We start from the raw sequence: 23,572 nt of genomic DNA, 5'->3' as shown, positions 1-23,572 counted from the left end.
AGGCGAAGCATTGTGCGCTGCAAGGCACAATAATATACAGCACCATCTCCCGGCTGTAAAGTCCTGATGGTTAAAATGCTGGAGCTGTTGGCACGGTCAACATAGACTCCATAGCGGCCTGAATTTCTCTCGCCACTGTAGCTGTGAGTGATGTAAGTCAGTTCAGCGCTGGCCTTCCGGTAACAGCAGTAAATGGAATCGTAATTCCCATCAGGAAGGTCATGGGTGCATTGAATCTTTGCATCAGTCAACTCAGCACCGCTCTGGTCCGGGGACTGGGTTACTTCAGAGAGGCAGATACCACCTCGGGGGAGGGAATGAGAGAGAGTTAAATAAAACACTAAACAACAAGCGTGGGCTGGTGATGTACAGCACAAGAGGAACATGAAGTGGACTCAGTTGGTTAGCTTGCAGTGGTTGATGGCAGAGGAAGGTGTCTGGTATGGAGGGCACTGAAGTGGGGCTCAGGACACTGGATTTAACTTCAAGCCCTGCTACCAACTCTCTGGGTGACTTTCAGCAACTCATCTGGGTGAGAACATCAGGCACCTAAAAGATTTGGACAGTTGGTTACCTTTAAGAGTAGCGGAGATTTGGCCTCTAAATCCCTTAGGCATTTTTGTAGCTCTCAATTGTATTCTCTCTGGGATTAGATTGACTCTCACTACGTATCTATACAGAGCTCAACAGAACATAATGGGGTCCTGATTTCAGTTTGAGATAGTGGGTGTTACTATAACAATCATACATTTAAAATAGACAATAAGGGGCATTACTCACCGAACAGGGACAAGAAGAGACAGCTGCGCCCATTCATTGCACTCTGCGGGGTATTTTGTTGTGTTTGTAGATCGAAGCTTGCTGCTGTCGCTGGCGGCAGAGAGATAACACCGCCTGTTACGACAGAACTAGCCTCCGAGTGCGTTCACCCCCTCACCACTTCTGCCTTATCTGCAAAGATTGCATGGCAGTTTGGTTGCTGTAGCAGTAAAAGAAATAGGGGATTAAGGAGGGTGGTTTTTCGAACATATCACAAGACGTTGCTCGTCAAAGGTCTCTTTAAACTTTCATCCTACCATGAAAGTTTAAAGAGACCTTTTTTTAAGCTGTCATGGGATAAAAGGGAAGGTCCTTTCATGGATTGAGAACTGGTTAAAAGACAGGGAACAAAGGTTAGGAATTAATTGTAAATTCTCAGAATGGAGAGGGGTAACAAGTGGTGTTCCCCAAGGGTCAGTCCTAGGAACAATCCTATTCAATTTATTCATAAATGATCTGGAGAAAGGGGTAAACAGTGAGGTGGCAAAGTTTGCAGATGATTCTAAACTACTCAAGATAGTTAAGACCAAAGTAGATTGTGAAGAACTTCAAAAAAATCTCAGAAAACTAAGTGATTGGGCAACAAAATGTCAAATGAAATTTAACATGGATAAATGTAAAGTAATGAACATTGGAAAAAATAACCCCAACTATACATACAATATGATGGGGGCTAATTTAGCTATAACGAGTCAGGAAAAAGATCTTGGAGTCATCGTGGATAGTTCTCTGAAGATGTCCACGCAGTGTGCAGAGGCGGTCAAAAAAGCAAACAGGATGTTAGGAATCATTAAAAAGGGGATAGAGAATAAGACTGAGAATATATTATTGCCCTTATATAAATCCATGGTAGGCCCACATCTCAAATACTCTGTACAGATGTGGTATCCTCATCCCCAAAAAGATATTCTAGCACTAGAAAAGGTTCAGAAAAGGGCAACTAAAATGATTAGGGGTCTGGAGAGGATCCCATACGAGGAAAGATTAAAGAGGCTAGGCCTCTTCAGCTTGGAAAAGAGGAGACTAAGTGGGGATATGGTAGAGGTACATAAAATCATGAGTGATGTGGAGAAAGTGGATAAGGAAAAGTTATTACTTATTCCCATAATACAAGAACTAGGGGTCACCAAATGAAATTAATGGGCAGCAGGTTTAAAACAAATAAAAGGAATTTCTTCTTCACGCAACTCACAGTCAACTTGTGGAACTCCTTACCTGAGGAGGTTGTGAAGGCTGGACTATAACAATGTTTAAAAGGGAACTGGATAAATTCATAGTGGCTAAGTCCATCAGTGGCTATTACCCAGGAAGGATAAGGAATGGTGTCCCTAGCCTCTGTTCATCAGAGGATGAAGATGGATGGCAGGAGAGAGATCATTTGATCATTGTCTGTTAGGTTCACTCCCTCTGGGGCATCTGGCATTGGCCACTGTCGGTAGACAGATACTGGGCTAGATGGACCTTTGGTCTGACTGGTACGACCGTTCTTATGTTCTTATGTTGTTATCCTCAACAGATGGAGAACGGCTTGCTCGCTGAAGGCGTGTTAGTGTTAGGTCTTTACATTTATTATCATTATAGCATTATTACTTTTCTCTATATAGCAGTACCACATAAAGACCGCCTTGGTCAGGGTGCTGCACAGACATGAAGAAAAAAAATCCAGAACATTTTCTGTCCGACAGAAAATACTGTGTAAATAGTCTAAGGAAGGACTTCTATCCCCATTTTACAGGTGAGGAATTGAGGCACAGAGGGACTAAAGGACAGATTTTAAATGTCTGTACGTACTGTTGAAATAAATGGGATTTAGGCATCTAAATACATGTTCAAATTTGGCTGCTAGGTGCTATAATAATGCAATCTCTGAGACACACCAATAATAAACATAATCATTGGTCTCCACGTCCAACTGGTGGGATGCCCCAGCAGTGATACTTGCGGAAGATACCCTTTAGTCAAGCACAAATTATTGGGCTCAATACAGGAGAAAAACGATGAAATTCTGTGATCTGTGTTACATAGGAGGTCATGATCCAGTGGTCTTCTGGCCTTTAAATCTGTTAACCTACACTTAGGTACCTATTAAACTATAGCATTACCCTCTGATGGTTAGTGGAGTTAAGCAAACTTTCCAACTCAGGCAACAAACCAGCAATTCTTGTTTAATCTCATAACTGTTTCCAGAAAAAGGTGAAATCTTATTCCCTTGGAACTAACAAAGGATGGTCTTTCTGGCTAAGGTACAGGCCAGGGAGGGACTTGAGGAACTCAGATTTAGTTTCTAGACCAGCCATAGACTCCCTTCGTGATCCTGGGAGAGTACTTTAGTCCTTCTCTTCTTTGTTGCCCCATCTGTAAAATGGGACTTCCCTATTTCACAGGAATTTTGGGAGGATAAAATATTGTGATGGTCCTGGTATTGGGGGGAGTTAAGTACTTTAGCTAAATAATTTTTGGTTTCCTAAACCACTTTCTAAAATGTATTTTACTGCCAAAAGGGACTAATAGATCATGTAGGATTTTAGTCTGATCCCCTACATTTCAGAGACCATAAAATGTCATGCTGTTACCCCTTTCTTGAGTAATCTGTGTTTATCTAACCTATATCCTCCAGAAACTCTTGCAGTCTGGATTGGAAGACCCCAAGAGATAGGGGATCCATCACTTCCCTTGGGAGTTTGTTCCAAGGGTGAATCATCCTCTCTGTTAAAAACCGTGCCTTGCTTGTAATTTGCAATGGGACTTACCCTCCTAAATCGCTGGGATGCTTTTGAAAAGACTTTCTGTGCCACAGTGCCTCAACTGTAATGTGAATAACAGCACTTTCCTCTCTCACAGGGTGCTGTCAGGATGCATACATTAAAGATTGGGAGGGTTGCAGACTCTACCCGATTTGAACATTTCAGCCATAAAACATCACATAGTGAGGAGCCTGTTAATTCTGGGTTACTTCACACTTCTCTTTTCAGACTTGATTATGATGATGATTATGGTTGTTGTTATTATGATTATGGTTATTATTATTATTAAGGTGCTAGTAGTGATGGCAGCACCAGTTAGTCACAGTGATGAGCCAGGACCCCATAGTGTTAGGTGCTGTACAGACACAGGGGGGAAAGCTGCTCCCAGACCTGAAGAGCTCACAATCTGAGCTCCTGGGTGCATTTTTGCACAGAAAGAGTCAGCGTTTACCACTGTACAACAGCGCACTAACAGCTGGCAGCATCTTCATTGTTAATGCCATAATTTAAATCCCAGGTTGCGAGTACTTCCTGCCCACCGGGATGTACAGTCTGTGCACTATTTTACTGGGGGTGTTTTTTGGTGCCCACTGATTAGATGATCTATTAGGTTTTGGTGCGAGAATAGTCGGTACCAATGATGAGCAGCTGACCTCCTCCTGAGATTGCTGGGGAAAGGACGGAGTTGTTGCTGAGGCACTGATTTGAGACTCAAGAGAGCTGGTTTCAGTTGCCAGATCTATCAGAGAACCCCTTTGAGAACTTGGTCAAGGCAATTAAGCTCTCTGCCTAGGTTTCCCCCTGTATGTAAAACAGAGATCCTAATATTTCTCTACCACTCCTAGATTGTGAGGACACATATTTGGAAGCACTCAGATGTCTTTGTGATGGGGTGATATAAATAGATAGATACTCAGATAGCTTTACCAGTAATGAAGTTAGGGACTTGCAAAAGATGATTTTAATGAAATTTGGGTGTTTCATTCACAGAGGCTCCTTAAAAAGTCCCAGACAAAATTCTTGCAATATGTTTTAAAAGTCTCTTTTTCCTCCCCTGTTAAAATCTAAAATAAACAGAACCTGGAAAGATTAAAATGACATGTGTACTATACTTTCTACCAGTAGGTTACGCTACCTTGTTATTTCCCCCAGATCTGCCTGGACAGCGTTACTTTAGTCACATGCGTTATTAAAATGTCATACAAAGCATTGGCAATACGAAATTTCTAACTAATCGCACCAAAACAGAAGGTGCTTTATAGGTTGTGACTATCCCAGACTTGCAACTAGTCATTTAAATCTCCCACGCACACTCATAAATAGGTATCTTCATTTAAATCATTTAACAACACGATTTTAACTCACTTTTTTAAAAATCGGTATTTCTACTACACGTTATTTGAAAAATAAGATAGTCTATGAGGAGAAAAGAATTCCCAAGATGTTAACAGAATAACCACACCCCCATTCTATGATCCAAGGTTGATGTATTAGCATTAAGATTTGAATAAAGATTTGGTTTGCAGGGGATAGGAAACACCAGTTTGACACCAGTTATCAAGCTGGGGGTCGGGACCCCTAAGAAGGTTGCGTGGTTATTTCATGGGGGGTCGTAAGCTGTCAGCCTCCACCCCAAAACTCACTTTGCCTTTATAATGGTGTTAAATATATTAAAAAGTGTTTTTAAAGTTTAAGGCGGGTCGCACTCGGAGGTTTGCTGCGTGAAAGGGGTCACCAATACAGTAGTTTGAGAACCACTGCCATAAAATATGTATTTCTTGGCAATGTAACAGTTCTCCTAAGGCAGCTGTTTCCAGTCTCAGTGCGCCTAATTCCTAGGCATCAAGGAAAGGAGGAGTTTTTGCCCAGTTTTGCTATGTGGCTCTGTCACTCTGAGTGCTGCGGAACTCAGTAATACACCGCTGTGTCTGCCAGTGCCAGCTTCAGGTCTGTGATCCTCAGAAGTGTGGAGCTGTCATCAGCCTGGAACGAAAACCTCTCCTGGGCGAAACCTGCAGCATCACTGGCTCTTTTAGCTCGTCTCTGAAGAATGCACTGCAGGCCATGGTTACTGTACTGAAGTACCAGAAGAGAGAGACTGAGCCAAATAGGAGAGGAGAGAAGTTATTTTAATTCTATATTTGGCAGTATTGGGGCCTCTGCCGAAATACTTTTGTCCAGTTCGGGTGTACAGAGATCAAGAGGGAGGTTGATAAATTGGCGAGTGTTCAGAGAAGATCTGTGAGAATGATTACAAATTAGAAAACATGTTTATAGTGATAGACTCAAGAAACTCAAGCTATTTACAAAGAGGTGGTGAAGGGCTGACTTGATTATAGTCTATTACAAACATACGTTTAATAATAGGTCCTACAACCTAGCAAGCGAAGATCTAACAGGCACCAATGGCTGGAAGTTGAAGTTACACAAATTCGGACCAGAAATAAGGTGCTAATTTTTGTCAGTGAGGGTAATAAACAATTTACCAAGGGGGTTGTGGTGGATTCTTCATCCCTGGCAATTTTAAAACCCAAACAGGAAGTTTTTCTAAAACAGCTGCTCTCGGAATTCTGTTGGGCCTGTATTACACAGGGGATCAGACAAGATGATTACACTGGTCCCTTCAGGTCGTGGAATCTAGACATCTAACATTTCGCCCCAAAATGGAAGCTTGCTGTCTTCTGGTTTAATCGTGATTTGACTCCTGTAGACTTGGAACTGTAAATATAACCTCACTCTATCTATCAACAAATGTTACAATTTTGAATTACAATTTTAATCACATGTAACAAATTGGTATTTTTACAATTTATTTTTACAAAATGCCCCCAGAATATGCTGCTGGAAGATGTCTAACAGGCTTCCTCATTTAAGTTCCTGCCTTTTGTACTTTTTCAGTGTAAATTGTTCAATAAGCATTTTACATGGGGGTATGTGCATGTAAGGAATAACTTGACACCCTCACAAACACCCTGAAATGAGTCCTTTTAACAAGGTAACATGTCTTCTGAGGGACTCTCCTTCCAGCTTCAATAACCGCAGCTGCTACAAGGAAAGGAGGGTTTTTGCACAGCTCTGCTAGGTGGCCCTGTCACTGTGCTCTCTGCAGGGCGCAATAATACCCTGCTGTGTCTGCCAGCTCCAGGGGTTCGATGGTTTAAACAATGGCGTTGTCGTCAGTCAGAGAAGAAAACCTCTTCCCGGCGAACTCTGCAGTATCACTGAGTTTGCTATATGACTTCGCTCCTCTCCAGAGGATGTACTGCGGGGCTCGGTTCGGATACTGACGGTACCAGTAGAGATAGATGCCACCAGAATAGTCCGTATTGTAAGAGCATGTGAGGGTCACAGCGTCTCCTTCTCCTCCAGACACTGCGGATTCGCTGGGCTCTACCGAATCGCCCAACCCAGCCCCTGCAAGAAGAGAACCTCATGTAAGGACATTTTTCCAAGCACTCTTGGCCCGTGCGGATGGCTCTAGGTGCACGGCTGGGAATCAGAAGGAACCTACGTATCCCAGCTCCTAACTAATGAAGATTAGGTGTAGGGGTCAGTAGAGTTAAGGAGGAGGACAGTGTTTGGGTTTAGTGTAAAGGTAAGAAGTAACTTTTACCGCTAGGATTAGGATCGAGGTTTCAGGTAAGGATTAGGGACAGAGTAAAGATTAGGGCTCTGTAAAGAATTAGCCTCAGGGTTCCATTGTAGTTGGAGCCCTAACTTCCTCCAAATACTTCGAAAATCCCAGGGCATCATTTACCCAGGAGGTTAAATATCCAAATAATAAGAACACCACACGTCTCCATGATGTATCCCACAGCTACCAAGTCTGCGCTCTCAGATATTGCTGCGAAGAGGGAAATATGCAACTAAACTTCACGTCTCTGCAGGTAGAGACAGCTAAGGAAAGTTCAAGAGAACCCGGTCTGGACGAAGAGGGAGGGGGTTGGGTGCACGCTGCGTTCAGATTAGTGTGTAGTTGACGTTGTGCTGAGTTTGCAGGAAGAAGAATAGGCTTGTGAGTAAGGCTTGTCTCTGGGTGCAGGGAGAGCTGACTTCAGTTCCCACCTCTCCCTCTGCTCCCTTGTGACTTTGATCAAGGCAATGAGCCATGCTCTTTCCTGGGTTTCTCTATCTATAAAAATAATGTTTCTCTGCTCCAAATGTGGATTGTGAAGATAAATATGTTGAGGCCCTCCGAAATTCTTGCTGTGTTCTTTTAAGGAAATTGATATATTTATCAGGAACTAGATCGGAGCTTTTCAAAATAAAAGTTTAATAGCATATTTTTTAAAATTCTCAGTCCAAGTTCTTGAAATAATTGTTAATGTCTTTCTTCTATGGCCTTTGCTGCGATCATGTTTAAAACCTCAAAATATAAAGAACATACAAGTGTTTTAAAGGACAGGGTGTATTTACATTTTTCACCAGCAGGTGACGCTGCTTTATCATTACGTTACCATAACCTGAACAGAACGCACTACTGTGCCTATGTATAATCGTGCATAGTTAAAAAGAACTAACAGTTTCATAAAACATCAGCCATAAATGTAATTTTATCTTCAATTTGAACAGCAACATGTCTCTAGGGCAGTCCCAAACCGTAGCTATTCCCATCAACACGCACCTACATCTGCGTATTTTAACAGTATATTTTGCCCATATTTTAAGTCTTTTTCTGCCACAAATGAGTATTTAATAGTGTTATTTATCTATATCTTCTAATACCCATTGTTTTATTCCTACTGTACCACAAATGGATATTCTTTCTTTTTTTCTTTCTTTCTTTCTTTCCACAAGTTGCCATAAATTGGTAATTTATAATATTTTAAGCTGTATAAACTGATGTGATATTTTACTCATTTTTAGTACAAATGTTGTTTGTTTATTTTAACTCATCAAGCCTGTATATGACCCTTTGGAAGCTGATTTAAACTGATGACTTTTACAGCCTAATAGCTTTCTTTGACAGAATAACAAGCCCTATGGATGGGGGAACGTGTAGATGTGGTATATCTTGACTAAATTCAAAATTCAAAATGATCTGGAAGAACTGGAGAAATGGTCTGAAGTAAATAGGATGAAATTCAATTAAAACAAATGCAAATTACTCCACTTAGGAAGGAACATTCAGTTGCACACAAACAAAATGAAAAATGACTGCCTAGGAAGGAGTACTGCAGAACATGATCTGGGAGTCATAGTGCATCACAAGCTAAATATGAGACAACAGTGTAACACAGTTCCAAAAAGAAAAAAAGAAAAACAAAGCAAACATCATTCTGGGATGTATTAGCAGGAGTGTTGTAAGCAAGACACCAGAAGTAATTATTCTGTTCTACTGGAAGGCCTCAGCTGGAGTATTGTCTCCAGAGTCTGGACACCACATTTCGAGAATGATGTGGAAAAATTGAAGAAAGTCCAGAGAAGAACAACAAAAATTACTGAAGGTCTAGAAAAGATGATTTATGAGGGAAGATTGAAAAAATGGGTTTCTTTAGTCTGGAGAAGAGAAGTCTGAGAGGGGACATAATAACAGTTTTCAAGTAGAAGAAATGATGTTATAAGGAGGAAGGTGAAAAATTGTTCCCATTAACCTCTGAGGCTAAGTCAAGAAGCAAGGAGATTAAATTCCAGCAAGACTATAGTTTAGGTTGAACATTAGGGAAAAACTCCCTGTCAGGGTCGTTAAGCACTGGAATAAATTGCCTAGGGAGGTTATGGAATCTCCCTCATTGGAGGTTTTTAAAGCAGGTTGGACAAAGAAACAACTGTGAGGAATTGTCCAAGAGATAATACTTAGTCCTGCCATGAGTGCAGGGAACTGGACTAGAAGTCAGTGACCATTCTGATTCTCCTGTGGTGTCATTTTAATGGAGCTGCTTAAACAACTTAACGAAGCTAATGTCTGTGTTTTTAAATGAGTGCTCAGTCTCCTCAGGAGAGCTGCTGGGCAGATTTAATGTCTGCAACTTCCAGCGATGTTGGGAAGACAGGATTTTTGTACAACTCTGCTGTGAAGCTCTGTCACTGTGCCCTTGTCAGGATGCAGTAATACACCGCTGTGTTTGTCAGCTCCAGGGCTGTGATGTTCAGAACTGCGGAGCTGTCATCAGCCTGGGAAGAAAACCTCTCCTGGGTGAAATCCAAAGTACGAGTGAAACCTCCAGAGAATGCACTGTAGGGCTTGATTCGGATATTGACAGCACCAGTTCAATTACACTGAAGCGGTACAGTTGGTATGGTAAGAACAGTGGAGGGTCACAGACTCTCCTTTTATTCCATACACGCTGGGTTCCTTGGGCAGGACTGAGTCACCCAGCACAGCACCTGCAACAAGACCATCACATTGCAGGACATCCTCTCAGCTGGGCTTGACCCATGGACGCAGCTCACGCATAGGGGTTTCAAAAGACTCTAAGCCATGGTGTACACTATGAGTTTAGGTCGAATTTAGCAGCGTTAGATTGATTTAACCCTGCACCCATCCACACGATGAAGCCATTTTTGTCGACTTAAAGGGCTCTTAAAATCGATTGCTGTACTCCTCCCTGACAAGGGGATTAACGTTGAAATCAACCCTGCTGGGTCGAATTTGGGGTAGTGTGGACACAATTCAATGGTATTGGCCCCCCAGGAACTATCCCAGAGTGCTCCATTGGGACCGCTCTGGACAGCATTCTCAACTCAGATGCACTGGCCAGGTAGACAGGAAAAGCCCCGTGAACTTTTTAATTTCATTTCCTGTTTGGCCACCATGGTGAGCTGATCAGCACAGGTGACCACGCAGAGCTGATCAGCACAGGTGACCATGGAGTCCCAGAATCGCAAAAGAGCTCCAGCATGGACCAAATGGGAGGTACTGGATCTGATCACTGTATGGGGAGACGAATCCGTGCTCCCCAAACTCTATTCCAAAAGATGAAATGCCCAAATATTTGAAAAAATCTCCAAGGGCATGAAGGACAGAGCCTATAACAGGGACCCGCAGCAGTGCCACATGAAACTTAAGGAGCTGAGACAAGCCTACCAAAGAACCAGAGTGGCAAACGGCCGCTCTGGGTCACAGCCCCAGACATGCCTCTTCTATGATGCCATTCTAGGGGGTTCCCCTACAACTACCCGAGTCCTGTATGTGCACTCCATCAATAGATTCTCAAGCAGATTTTGGGGATGAGGAAGATGAGGAGGAGGAGGTTGAAGATAGCACACAGCAAGCAAGCAGAGAAACCATTTTCCCCATCAGCCAGGAACTGCTTTTCACCCTGGATCTAGTACCCTCCCAACTCACCAAAGGCTGGCACCCAGATCTAGAAGGCAGAGAAGGCACCTCTGGTTAGTATACCTTTGTAAATATTGTACATAGTTTAAAAGCAAGCATGTTTCATGATTAATTTTCCCTGAAGATTTGGGATACACTCGCAGCCAGAACAGCAACTGGAAAAGTCTGTTAATGTGTATGGGGATGGAGCGTAAAACCTCCAGAGACATCTCAATGAAGCTCTCCTGGATGTACTCCCAGAGCCTTTGCAAAAGGTTTCTGGGAAGGGCAGCCTTATTCCATCCTCCATTACCATGCCAGACCAGTAGCACATAGTCTGGAATCATTGCATAACAAAGCATGGCAGCTTATGGCCCCAGTGTTTGCTGGCAATTAAGCAACATCCGTTCTTTATCTCTCTGTGTTATCCTCAGGAGAGTGATATCGTTCATGGTCACCTAGCTGAAATCGGGGAATTTTATTAAGGGAACATTCAGAAGTGGCCATTCCTGCTGGGCTGCTTGCCTGTGGCTGAACAGAAATCATCCCCGCTGTGCACCACAAGGTGGGGGGAGAGGTGAAGCGATCATCCCATAGAATAGGGTGTGGTGGAAGGGTTTAGTTGGGTTTGTGCTGCACATTTACCTGAAAACCACAACTCCTCCTTTTAAATGGCCAACCCAACCGGTGCTTGGTATGGGACATGAGGGCACTGCTGTTTGAAACCATTCCCACATGTTATGAAGGTTAAAGAAGCCAAAAAACTGTGGTTTACAATGTCTGCCTGCAAGCCAAATTCTGTTGCCCCCTGGCCCTGCGTCTGTGATCTCTCACACCAATCCAGCAGGCCCTTAATATAAGAGGCAAAATGTGACCTTAAAAGAAAGCACATGTGCTATGTAATGTTAACAGCTTGGTTCACTGTGAAAGAGTCGACCCATTGTTCTCTAAAATGTGTCTTTTTAAATACTACTCATTTCAATGCTCCCCTTATCATCTCCATCCCAGAGGCTAGCAAAGATTAGAAGGTGAAAAAAATGCACTTGTGATTAAATGTTCTCTGAGCTCACTGATACTCTCCGGTGTATCGCTGAGGTGCAGGACGGGCAGCAGGAGCACAGACCGCTGCTGCAGCCCCTGTGTAATTAACCGCCCTCCTCCCCAAGTTCCATAGCCTCCTCACCCAGATGCCCAATAACACGATGGGGGGGGGCCTTCGAGCACCCAACCGCTACACCCCAGAGGACTGCACAAGCAACAGAAGACTGACATTCAGTAAATAAGTTTTGAAGTGCAGAGTGGACTTGTTCTTCCCTCCTCCCCTCCTCCACCACCCCTCCCAGGCTACCTTGGCAGTTATCCCCCCCCCATTTGTGTGATGAAGTAATAAAGAATGCAGGAATAAGAAACAACACTGACTTTATTGCCTCTGCAAGCAGAGATCAAAGGTGGGAGGGGAGGGCGGTTGGCTTACAGGGAAGTAGAGTGAACCACCATTATTCACTTGCTCAGCCTATAGCTGGACTGCTCCTTACTACTGTCCAGGCTTCCTGAGCCATGGGAGCAAGGGACAGGCTGGGGTAGGTGCCACCGTGCGGTGCTGCTGACTGGGAGAGCAGCCTGAGGCAGAAGCCTCCAGCTGCCATGATATTCCAGGCAGGACTGAATCTCCATGAGACAAAACTTAAAGAAGGGAATGACCTGGAGTCACTCCCATTTATGTCCAGGTTCCCCTGGCTGACTTCACTGAGACCGGCTAGGAGCACCCATGTCTGCCCAGGCGCCCCCGAACAACCTCACCACGGCTGGCCAGGAGGAACCAGGAGACAGCAGCCGATGGTACAATGCGGCTGCTAACCGTCTTTGCTAACTTGCAAAGGCAAGGAGCTGCTGCTGTGTAGCACTGCAGTCCTGGGTCTGTCAGCAGCACCCAGGAGACGCACAGTGACAGTGAGCTGAGTGGGCTCCTTGCTTGCCGTGGTATGTTTTCTTCTGCACTGGTAACCCAGGAAAAAAAGGTGAGAAATGATTGCTTGCCGTTGCTTTCATGGAGGGAGGGAGGGGGAGGCCTGACCACATGTACCCAGAACCACCCGCAACAACGTTTTTACCCCATTAGGTATTGGGAGCACAACCCAGAATTCCAATGGGTGGCAGAGACTGCGGGAACTGTGGGATCGCTACCACAGTGCAATGCTCTGAAAGTCGATGTTAGCCACGGTACTGTGCATGCACTCAGCTGACTTAATGGTCTTAAAGGTCTTAAGTGGGGACACACACAATCGACTTTATTAAATCGATTTCTAAAAAATCGACTTATATTAAAATCGATCTAATTTTGTAGTGTAGACATACAAAGATTTAGGTGCTCAACAGGAATTGAACTAGGGTGAGAGTTATATGTGTGATCAATATCAGGGTTTGGTTTAGGGCTACCATTTGGTCTAGGGTTACCGATAGGGATAGTGTTGAATGAAATGTAAGAGCCTTAAACTCTCTCAAACTTCTGAGAAAATCACCACCCAATTACCTAGATGAGTCAACACTGAAAGGGTGAGAGGAAAACACGTCTCCATGGCTTGTTCTAGAGCTAGAGTGACCCAGTCTGACCTTCTCCGCCTCTGCTGCGAAGAGGAAAATTTCACTTCACTGAAGGACAGTCACAAACCAGCAGAGAAGGAAGAGTTTGAGCAACTGGTTCCTGACCCGAGTCACACGCTGTGGTTCAGGGGCTGGGCTGCAGCTCGTGGGAGCTCGTGAGGCCCGTGAGGCTCTTGGGAGCGATGGGGTTAATATAGGGTCAGGATTCCATGGTCTTAGTCCCAGTCCCACCTCCACCCCAGTGACCTCGGGCAAATCAGCCAATATGTTTGTGCTTCTCTACCCATCTGTAAATAGGAGATAATAAAATGGCATTTTTACCTCTCCTGCTTTTAATGATGGAGCTAAGATATGATTGCTAGAGGAACACATATATTCACATAAATGTATTAGCCATAATTACTAAAAATTTCAAATAGAATTTTTTACATTCCTAAATCCATTGACCTCCATTTTAAATCCCAGTTGTCCTCATGGATGGCAGATTTATCCCATGCCACTTCGCACCTCTCAGGAGCATGCACTGCCAGGTGTGGTTCAGACACCGACGGTGCCAGTAAAGACAAAAGTCAGTATAGCTGGTATTGCACAAGCATATGAGTGTCACAGTGTCTCCTTCTTCTCCTAGCATCCAGCATCCTTGGACTGGACTGAGTCAGCCAAACCAGCACCTGCCAAAAGACATTCAAATCTCAGAATTCATTTCAACTGCACTTGACTCACTGAACCAGTTCTAAATGAACTGAGGTCTGAGACGCAGGATTTCAAACAGGCGTAAGCCATTTAAGCGCCTAATTGAGTAAAAGTCAAGTTCAGGGCTAAGGTTAGGGTTGGAGTGCAGTTCGGGGTGATGGCTGAGGATTAGGAGGTAGGTTTTTTGTTAGGGTTAGGATCAATGGGAGTTGGGCTCCTAAATTTCTCAGAAAAAATTGAACATTCAGCCTTTTTACCTAGCTGCTTAAACAGCCAAACAAAGGGCAGAAAACAGGTCTCCATGACTCTCTTCCAGAGACCAAAGATTCTGCTCCGAAGGGAAATCTAAACTTCACTTCTAAGAAGGCAACTCCAACTGCGGAGGATTTATCAGAAGCCAGCCTAGTGGGAAAATGGACAAGTTTAGGAAACTCAGAACAGACCCAGAAAACACACTGGGTTTAGGTTAGTCTGCAGCTGACCTAGCGCTGAGACTGAAAAAGTGTGGATGATGCTGTGGATAAGAATCTAGTCTTAGACACAGATAGAGCTTCAGTTCCCAGATCTGCCACAGACTACTAGTGTGAATTTGGTAAACCAGTTAATCTCTCTCTGCCTCATTTTCCCTGTTTGTGAAAGAGACATTTTACCATCTCTCTACCTCACATGTGGATTTTGAGGCTATATCTCTTAAATATATTATTGTGATGGCAAGCACAAAAAATATATATTAATCAGGAATGACTGCTTATAAGAGATAAATTTAATGGTACTTCCTTGCCTAACTCCCCAGGGTCCTCTGAAATTACCATCAACAATTTCTAGACGAATATTTTCCCCCTTTTTTCCCGTTTACAAAAACTAAAACAAACGGAACATGGAACGATTTTGAATGATAAAATGCATTCATTTTTCTCACCAGTAGGTGCCACTGCTCACCTATTGTATTTCCACAACCTGCAAAGCCAGCCTCGCTGTAATCGTGTTTTTTAAGTTATAGAAGTTATCTAACTAATCACACATAAATATAATTTAATTTGATATTTGAATGGAAATTAGACTCTAGCCCATTTGAAACCCATAGTTAAATCACTCTTTCCCCAACCACAAACAGGTATATTTTACTGCCCTAGTTTTCTTCCACATATGTCAATAATTTGAGGTTTTCACCTATGGGATTTCTTATAAACTGCCCCAGTATATATTGAGAAAATATTCCTATGATATTTCGTGACATAGACAACGCACTGTGTATTCTACAAGGGTGATATTTTAATGGAGCTGTTTGCATAAGGATTTGAGGTCTTGGAGGAGAAACTGGAAACGAACATTCAGCTCTCTAACAGCGTATCAAGTCCCCCGAGGGGCGCTGATTCCCGCCTCGGTGCTTTTCACTTCTGTTTGCAGCAAGGAAAGGAGGGTTTTGTACAGCTCTGCTCCGAGGCTCTGTCACTGTGCTTTCTGCAGGGTGCAGTGATACAGCGCTGTGTCTGCCAGCTCCAGGGCTGTGATATCCAGAACTGTGGGACTCATCAGCTTGGGACTCTCAACATACATTCTTGTAGTCAGCATTAATCTCTGAAAATCGAATGCATCAGGGAGGAGAGGGTTTTTGTACGGCTGTCCTATGTGGTTCTGTCACTGTGCCAGACGCAGGGCGCAGAAATACACCGCGGTGTCTGCGAGCTCCAGGGCTGCGATGTTCAGAACTGTGGAGCTGTCAGTAGCCTGGGAAGAAAACCTTTCCTGGGCGAAATGTGCAGTGTGGCTCTGGCCTCTGGCCTGCTTCACTCCTCTGCGGAGAATGTACTGCGGGGCTTGGTTGGGAAACTGACGGTACCAGTAGAGATGCACGTAGCCGGTAGAGCTGGTATCGTAAGAACAAGTGAGGGTCACAGCGTCCCCTTCTCTTCCAGAGAGGTGGGGTTCCCTGGACTGGACCGACTCCCCCAGCGCAGCACCTGCAACAAAACAATCCAACTCAAGGACATAATTTAACCTGTACCTGGCTCACGGAGGCGGCTCCAGGTGCATTGCCGTGTGAGACTGGCAATTTCGAAGAACGTTAAAGCTTTAGGCGCCCGCCCGAGGGCCATTAAATTAGATTTAGGGCTGGACTAGAGGTAAGGTTTGGCATTGCCGTTCGGTTTAGGGTTAGCTTTGAAGTTTAGGGTCATGTTGAGAGTCAGGGTTCCAGATAAGGTTGAATGCTAGTGGGAATTTTAACTTCCTTAGACCTTCAGAAACCCCAGCCTGTTTACCTAGGTGATTAAATAGCCAAATGCTGAATATATAATACGTCTCCATGCTTTTTTCCCCTGCTGTGGCTCAGTGGGACACTCCAGATATCGCTGCTAAGAAGAATCTAAACTTCAGGGCTCTGCAGTCAGCTACAGCTGAGGAAGGTTCATCAGCATCCGGCCCAGTGGAGCCGGGACGGGGGTTGGGAAACTCGTAACAGACACAGGAACTGCGGTGATTTCTGCTCAGTCTGCAGCTGTCAACGTGGTGACATTGAGGTGAGAAGAATGAGCCGGTGGTGAAGACTTTGGGCTGGGACTCAGGAGACCTGGCATCGGTTCCCAGGTCTGCTACAGACCCTCCCTCTCTGACCTTGGGCAAGCCAGTTAATATCTCTGTGACTCCCCTTCCCTACTGTACAAGAGCGATGGACATGTTTCTCCACCTCACTGGGGCATTGTGAGGACAGATATCTTGAAGTGGTCTGGTATCATTCCGAAGAAGAACCATACAAGTGAGTAGATTTTTAACAATGAAATCTTGAATTTTCAAAACATAAGTTCAATGAGAGTTGGATGCCTAACTCACTTAGATTCCTGCCACATTTTTACAACAATTATTTTAATATTAGTTTGTCTTTTTCTACAACTGTGAGCGAGTCTCTCTCTTTCTCCCTCCCTCTCTCCTCTTTGTTAAAATACATTTTACCAAATAGTTCTCAATGATCAAACCTCTGTTTTTCCCAAATATACATAGAGATAATTGCTTTAATCTTGCACATTATTTAAAAGTAAAACAAGGAAACAATAGAACTCTAACAAACCACTCCAGCATACAAGATTTGTTTTATGTTTTAATAGTGATCTGACTTTGTGACAGTTGGGACATGAAACTTAACCCCACTATACCCATTCAAAACTGAGAATATTTTATTACAATATCCCACCCAAATTTTAAACAGATAGTGTGTGACAATTGGAATTTTTTTACATTGCCTTTTTTTTACAGCTAGACCAGTGTAAACACAGAAACAAATTCCCTGGCTATTTTCATCCTATTTATATTATCCAGGGCCGATATTATAATGCAACTATTTATAACTCTATAAAACTGGCAGAAGTCTGTAAAATCACGACTAGAGTTGAGAAAGTAAAGAAGTGTTATCTACTTCTCACAACACACGAACTAGGGCTTCAAGAAATTAAATGAATAGGCAGCAGATTTAAAACAAAAAAGAATGAAGTATTTATTCACACAACCCCCAGTCAACCTGTGGAACTCCTTGCCCTATGATGTTGTAAAGGCCAAGACTATAACAGGGTTCAAAAATGAACTAAATAAGTTAATGGAGGACAGGTCCATCAATGGCAAATATCCAGACTGGGCAATGATGGCGTCCCTAGCCTCTGCTTGACAGAAGCTGGGAATGGGTGACAGGAGATGGATCACTTGATGATTCCTTGTTCTCTTCATTCCAGGGCTGGCTCCAGGTTTTCTCCCATCCCAAGCAGGAAAAAAAAAGCGGACCTGCGGCACTACGGCGGCAGATCAATTGCTCTGCTCCACTCTTAGGCGGCGGGTTCTTCACTCTCTCTCATCCTCTTCAGCGGCAATTTGGGGGCAGCTCAAAAAAGAAGAGAGGGACTGAGCGACCTGCAGCCAAATTCCTGCCGAAGGCCAGTACGGGCAGCCCCAATAGCGGCAGGAGTGCTGCCCCTTTGTATTGGCTGTCCAAAGCACCTGCTTCCTTAGCTGGTGCCTAGAGCGGGCCTGGTTCATTCCCTCTGGGGCACCTGGCATTGGCCACTGTCAGAAGGCAGGATACTGGGCTAGATGAACCTTTTCTCTGACCCAGGATGGCCGTTCGCATGTTTGCATAGGAATTTGCTTTTGGGGGGAATCGGAAGGAATACCTTGACACCATCAAAACTATTCCTAATTATGAGTTTCTTAACAGAATAACAAATCTGCCAAGGGCCCCTATTTCCAGCCTCAGTGTGTGTGTGCCTAACCTCAGCTACAGCAAGGCTGGAAGGGTTTTTGTACAGCTCTGCCATGTGGCTCTGTCACTGTGCTTGCTGCAGAGCGCAGAGATACACCGCTGTGTCTGCCAGCTCCAGGGCTGTGATGGTTAAAACCGTTGAGCTGTCATCAGCCTGGGAAGAAAACCTCTGCTGGGCGAAATCTGCGGTATCACTCTGGCCTCTGGCCTGCTTCACTCCTCTAAAGAGAATGTACTGAAGGGCTTGGTTGGGAAACTGACGGTACCAGTAGAGATAGATGTAGCCGGTAGAACTGGTATCATAGGAACAAGTGAGGGTCACAGCGTCCCCTTCTCTTCCAGAGAGGTGGGGTTCCCTGGACTGGACCGAGTCCCCCAGCGCAGCACCTGCAACAAAATAATCCAATTCAAGGACATCATTTCACCTTTACCTGACTCACGGAGGCGGCTCCAGGCGCATTGCGGTGTAAGGCTGGAATTTTCAGGAAACCATAGGGGATTTAGGTGCCTGAGGGCCATTAAATGAAGGTTAGGGATAGACTGAAGGAAAAGGTTTTGGCATTGTAGTTAGATTTAGGGTTAGCTGTAGGGTTTAGGGTCAGGTGGACAGTCAGGGTTCCATATAGGGTTGAATGGTAGTAGGATTTATAACTTCCAGTCTGTTTACCTAGATTACTGACTAGCCAAATGCTAAATATATAATAAGTCTCCATGATTTTTTCCTATTGTGACTAAATGGAAGGCACCAAATACCACTGCTAAGAGGCCATTAAACTTCAGGGCTCTGCAGGCTGCTACAACTAACTGGGGAAAGTTAATCAGAAACCAGCCTAGTGGAGGCAGGAGAGCGTTTGGGAAACTCTTAACAGACACAGGAAAGTAGTGAGTTCTGCTGAGTCTGCAGCTGAAGAAGTGGTGACATTGAGGTGAGAAGAATGAACCAGTCATTAAAGCTCCAGGCTGGGATACAGGAGACCTGGCAGTGGTTTCGGTTCCCAGAACTGCTACGGCTCCCCTCTGTGACCTTGGGTGAAACAATTAATATCTCTGTAATGCTCTTTCTGTACCTGTGCAAGAGAGATGGTCTTGTTTCTCTCCCTTACTGGGGAACCTTGAGGATAAATATCTTGAGGAACTCTAATATCATTCGTAATAAGACTATACAAGTAAGCAGACGTTTAACAATGAAATCTGGAAATTTCAAAGAAGGAATTCAGAGAGAGGGGGAGAGATGCCTAACTCTCTTAGATTACTTTGAAATCCGCAGCCACGTTTTTAGAAAAAGTGGATATAGTGTACTAAGATTTTCAGAAAGCCTTTGATAAGATCTCTCAGAAAGGACTCTTAAGAAAAGTAAGCTGCCATGGGATAAGAGGGAAGGTTCTCTCATGGTTCGATAACTGGTTAAAAGATAGAAAACAAAGGATAGGAATAAATGGTCAGTTTTCAGACTGGAGAGAGGTAAATAGTGGTGTGCCCCAGGGGTCTGTACTAGGACCAGTCCTACTTAACATATTCCTAAAGGATCTGGAAAAAGGGGTAACAGTGAGATGGCAAAATTTGAAGATGATACAAAACTACTCAAAATAGATAGGTCCCAGGCAGACTGCAAAGGCCTACAAAAGGATCTCTCAAAACTGGGTGACTGGGCAACAAAATGCCAGATGAAATTCAATGTTGATAAATGCAAAGTAATGCACACTGGAAAACATAATCACAATTTTACGTATAAAATGATGGAGTCTAAATTAGTTCTTACCACTCAAGAAAGAGATCCTGGAGGCATTGTGGATAGCTCCCTGAAAACATCCTTTCAATGTGCAGCAGCAGTTGAAAAAAAAAGGAACAGAATGCTGGGAATCATTAAGAAAGGGACAGATAATAAGACATATATATCATATTGCCTCTATATAAATCCATGGTATGTCTTCATCTTGAATACTGCATGCAGATGTGATCGCCCCATCTCAAAAAAAGATATATTAGAATTGGAAGTTTCAGAAAAGGGCAACAAAAATTAATCAGAGGTATGGAACAGCTTGTATAGGAGGAGAGATTAATAAGTCTGGGACTGTTAGCTTGGAAAAGAGACGACTAAGGGGGGATACGATGGAGGTCTATAAAATCATGACTGGCATTGAGAAAGTAAAGAAGGAAGTGTTATTTACTCCTTTTCATAACACAAGAACTAGGGGGTCACCAAATTAAATTATTAGGCAGCAGGTTTAAAACAAAAAAGAAGTTTGTTTTTTTTTCCACACAAAGCACAGTTAACCTGTGGAACTCCTTGCCAAAGGATGTTGTGAAGGCCAAGACTATAACAGGGTTCAAAAAATAACTAGATAAGTTAAGGCAGAACTAGATAAGTTAAAGTCCATCAATGGCTATTAGTCAGACTGGGGAGGGGATGGTTTCCATACCCTCTGTTTACCAGAAGCTGAAAATGAGTTACAGGGGATGGATCACTTGATGATTACCTGCTCTCTTCATTCCCTCTGGGGCATCTGGCATTGGCCACTGTCTGAAGACAGGACTCTGAGCTAGATAGACCTTTGGTCTGACCCAGGATGGACATTTTCTTATGTTAGCTCAGGAATTTGCTTTTGGGGGGAATCGGAAGGAATGCCTTGACACCACCAAAACTATTCCTAATTATGAGTTTCTTAACTGAATAACAAATCTGCCAAGGGCCCCTATTTCCAGCCTCAGTGTGTGTGTGCCTAACCTCAGCTGCAGCAAGGCTGGAAGGGTTTTTGTACAGCTCTGCCATGTTGCTCTGTCACTGTGCTCGTTGCAGGGCGCAGAGATACACCGCTGTGTCTGCCAGCTCCAGGGCTGTGATGGTTAAAACCGCTGAGCTGTCATCAGCCTGGGAAGAAAACCTCTGCTGGGCGAAATGTGCAGTATGCTGGTACCTGCTTCCCTTAGCGCCTTTCTGGAGAATGTACTGAGGGGCTCGGTTGGGATACTGGAGGTACCAGTAGAGAGAGAGGGAACCAGTATAGCTGGTAGTGTAAGAGCAGCTGAGGGTCACAGAGTCTCCTTCTATCCCGGACACTTGGGGGTCCTTGGAGTGGACCGAGTCATCCAGCGCCGCACCTGCAACACGAGATTTAAACCCAAGTGCAGCAAGTTAATGCACTTGACCCAGAGAAAGGTTTCAGGTGTGCTGCACTTCAGGCGGGCAGTTCAGAGGCGACTAAGGGGTTTAGGCGCCCAGCACCAGGTGAATTAAGGACAGTGTGAGGGGTAGAGTTCAGTGGTAGGGTAGCGGTTTAGAGCTAGTGTTTGGGCTAGGAAAAGTTTTAGAATTAGCGTGAGAGTTGGGTGCCTGGTGTCCTTAGGATGATTTCAAGACCCCCAGACTGCTTACCTAGGTGAATCAACAGCCCAATGCTGGTAATGAAACTCGACTCCATGGTTTCTTTCATAGCGACCGAATCTGAGGTTCTCAGCTGTTGCTGCTCACAGGAAAATTAACTTCACGCCTCTGAAAGCGGCTGCAGGTGGGGAAGGTTCATCAGAAACCAGCCCAAAGGAAGAGGGAGGGGTCGGGGCTTGAAACACGTTGGGTTCAGGCTGGTCTGTAGCTGATAGCGAGCTAGCGAGGAAAGGTTGGGTTTGTGGTTAGAACGGGTGGGAGACCTGGTTCCTGGCTGCGCCGTAGATTCCCTGTGTGATCTTACAAGTCACTTAACAGCTCTGTGCCTCAGTTTCTCTGGTTGATGATCATCATACTTCTCTAACTCATTTTGGATTTGTGAGTATAAATATCTCCAGTCACTCCAATTATATTGTAATTGAGATCACATTAGTACTCACATAGCTGTAAGAGGAATGCAGTCTGGGATTTTCAAAGAAGAAATGTAATGGGATTTTCGAGCCTAACCCCCTTAGACTCCTTTGAGATTCCCAGCAAAAAAATCTTGGAAGAATTGTTTTAAATTGCTTTTGTTGGCTGCCAAATAAAAAATGAAAATAAGGGTGTATGGAAGGATTTCAAATTACAATGCGTCTATATACTTCTAACCACCAGATGACGCAGAGACAAAAGGTTGCCTAAATTATATTTTTCAATATTGAGGGCGCAGTAATACACCGCGCTGTCAGCCAGCTCCAGGGCTGTGACGTGGCCTGGGAAGAAAACCTCTCCTGGGCGAAATCTGCAGTGTGACTGGCACCTCTGGCGGACTTCGCTCCCTTCCAGAGAATGTAGTTCTGGTCTTGGTTCGAATACTGACGGGACCAATGGAGATAGGCATAGGCAGTGCTGCTGGTGGTGTAAGAACAGTGTCACAGAACCTTCAACTGATCCAGACGCTTCGGGTTCTTTGGAGTGGACAGAGTCGCCCAGGGCAGCACCTGAAACAAGGCAAACAGAATCATGGACGTTTCACCTGTAGTTGGCATTAATGTTATGAGCAGGGGAAGGGTTGGGGTTTAACGTTAGGATTAAGACGAGGGTTTGAATAAGTTTAGGGTTATGGTGAGGGTCAGGCTGTAGCATTCGTGTTTTGGTTACAGTTCAGGGTAGGGGTTAAGTAGAGGGTTAAATTTAGGGTTCAATGGTAATTGAGTGCCTAGTTTCCTTTGAATTCCCAGCCCAGAGACCTAGGAGGTTGAATATACAAATGATGAGAATAAAACATTCAACCTACTGGAACAATTTAGGAAGTGTTGCAACTTTAAATCAAGGTGGGACTTTTCGCCCCTGAAAAGCTGTGTTGTTGCACAAACAGGAATTAATTCAGAGAAGTCCCATGGTGTGTGTTGTGATGGATATGGCAAATTCCTTCAATATCCTTGAAAACCTTAGTGTATTAAGTTTAAGTATCTGGGGAGGAGGGCGGTCCATTGTATTAAATGCAAATTTTATGCATTATTGTGGGCCAGTATTGTAGGTAGCCTATCTAGGGGAGAGATGTGATGTGGGACCTGGGTATTTAAAGGTTTATATTGAACAAAGTGCAGGAGCAAAAAGGACTTTGGGGAAAAATATGTTGATTGTTTGCCTGGGCAACGTCTAGGGGGAGCTGAATGCAAATTCCTCGGCAGAAACCCAGCCTTTTGAAGCTATAGCCTGAGGAGTAGGCCTGTGTCCGGTGAACTATTAACCAGAAAGGATGGGCAGGGATGGTGCTCCGAGCTTCTGTCTGTTATAAATTGGGAGTGGGCAGCTGGGGATGAGGGTTGTTTTTGGACAGTGAATCTCCT

At 44.2% G+C, this 23,572-nt stretch overlaps 2 gene segments (V, D, J or C); both read right to left on the bottom strand.

The window, feature by feature from the left end:
• The window catches only part of LOC127031665 (immunoglobulin lambda variable 2-23-like), a 51,116-nt gene that overhangs the window by 22,634 nt on the left and 4,910 nt on the right, over positions 1-23,572 (bottom strand).
• LOC127031416 (immunoglobulin lambda variable 1-47-like) lies at positions 18,202-22,164 on the bottom strand. The segment is given in 2 exon segments: positions 18,202-18,745; positions 21,732-22,164. Coding segments are annotated over 2 exon segments (381 nt in total).

Source organism: Gopherus flavomarginatus, chromosome 11 (genome assembly GCF_025201925.1).
Source record: "Gopherus flavomarginatus isolate rGopFla2 chromosome 11, rGopFla2.mat.asm, whole genome shotgun sequence".
NCBI lineage: Eukaryota > Metazoa > Chordata > Testudines > Testudinidae > Gopherus > Gopherus flavomarginatus.
The sequence above is the reverse complement of the archived record's forward strand: the minus strand, read 5'-3'. Positions and strand labels throughout refer to the sequence as shown.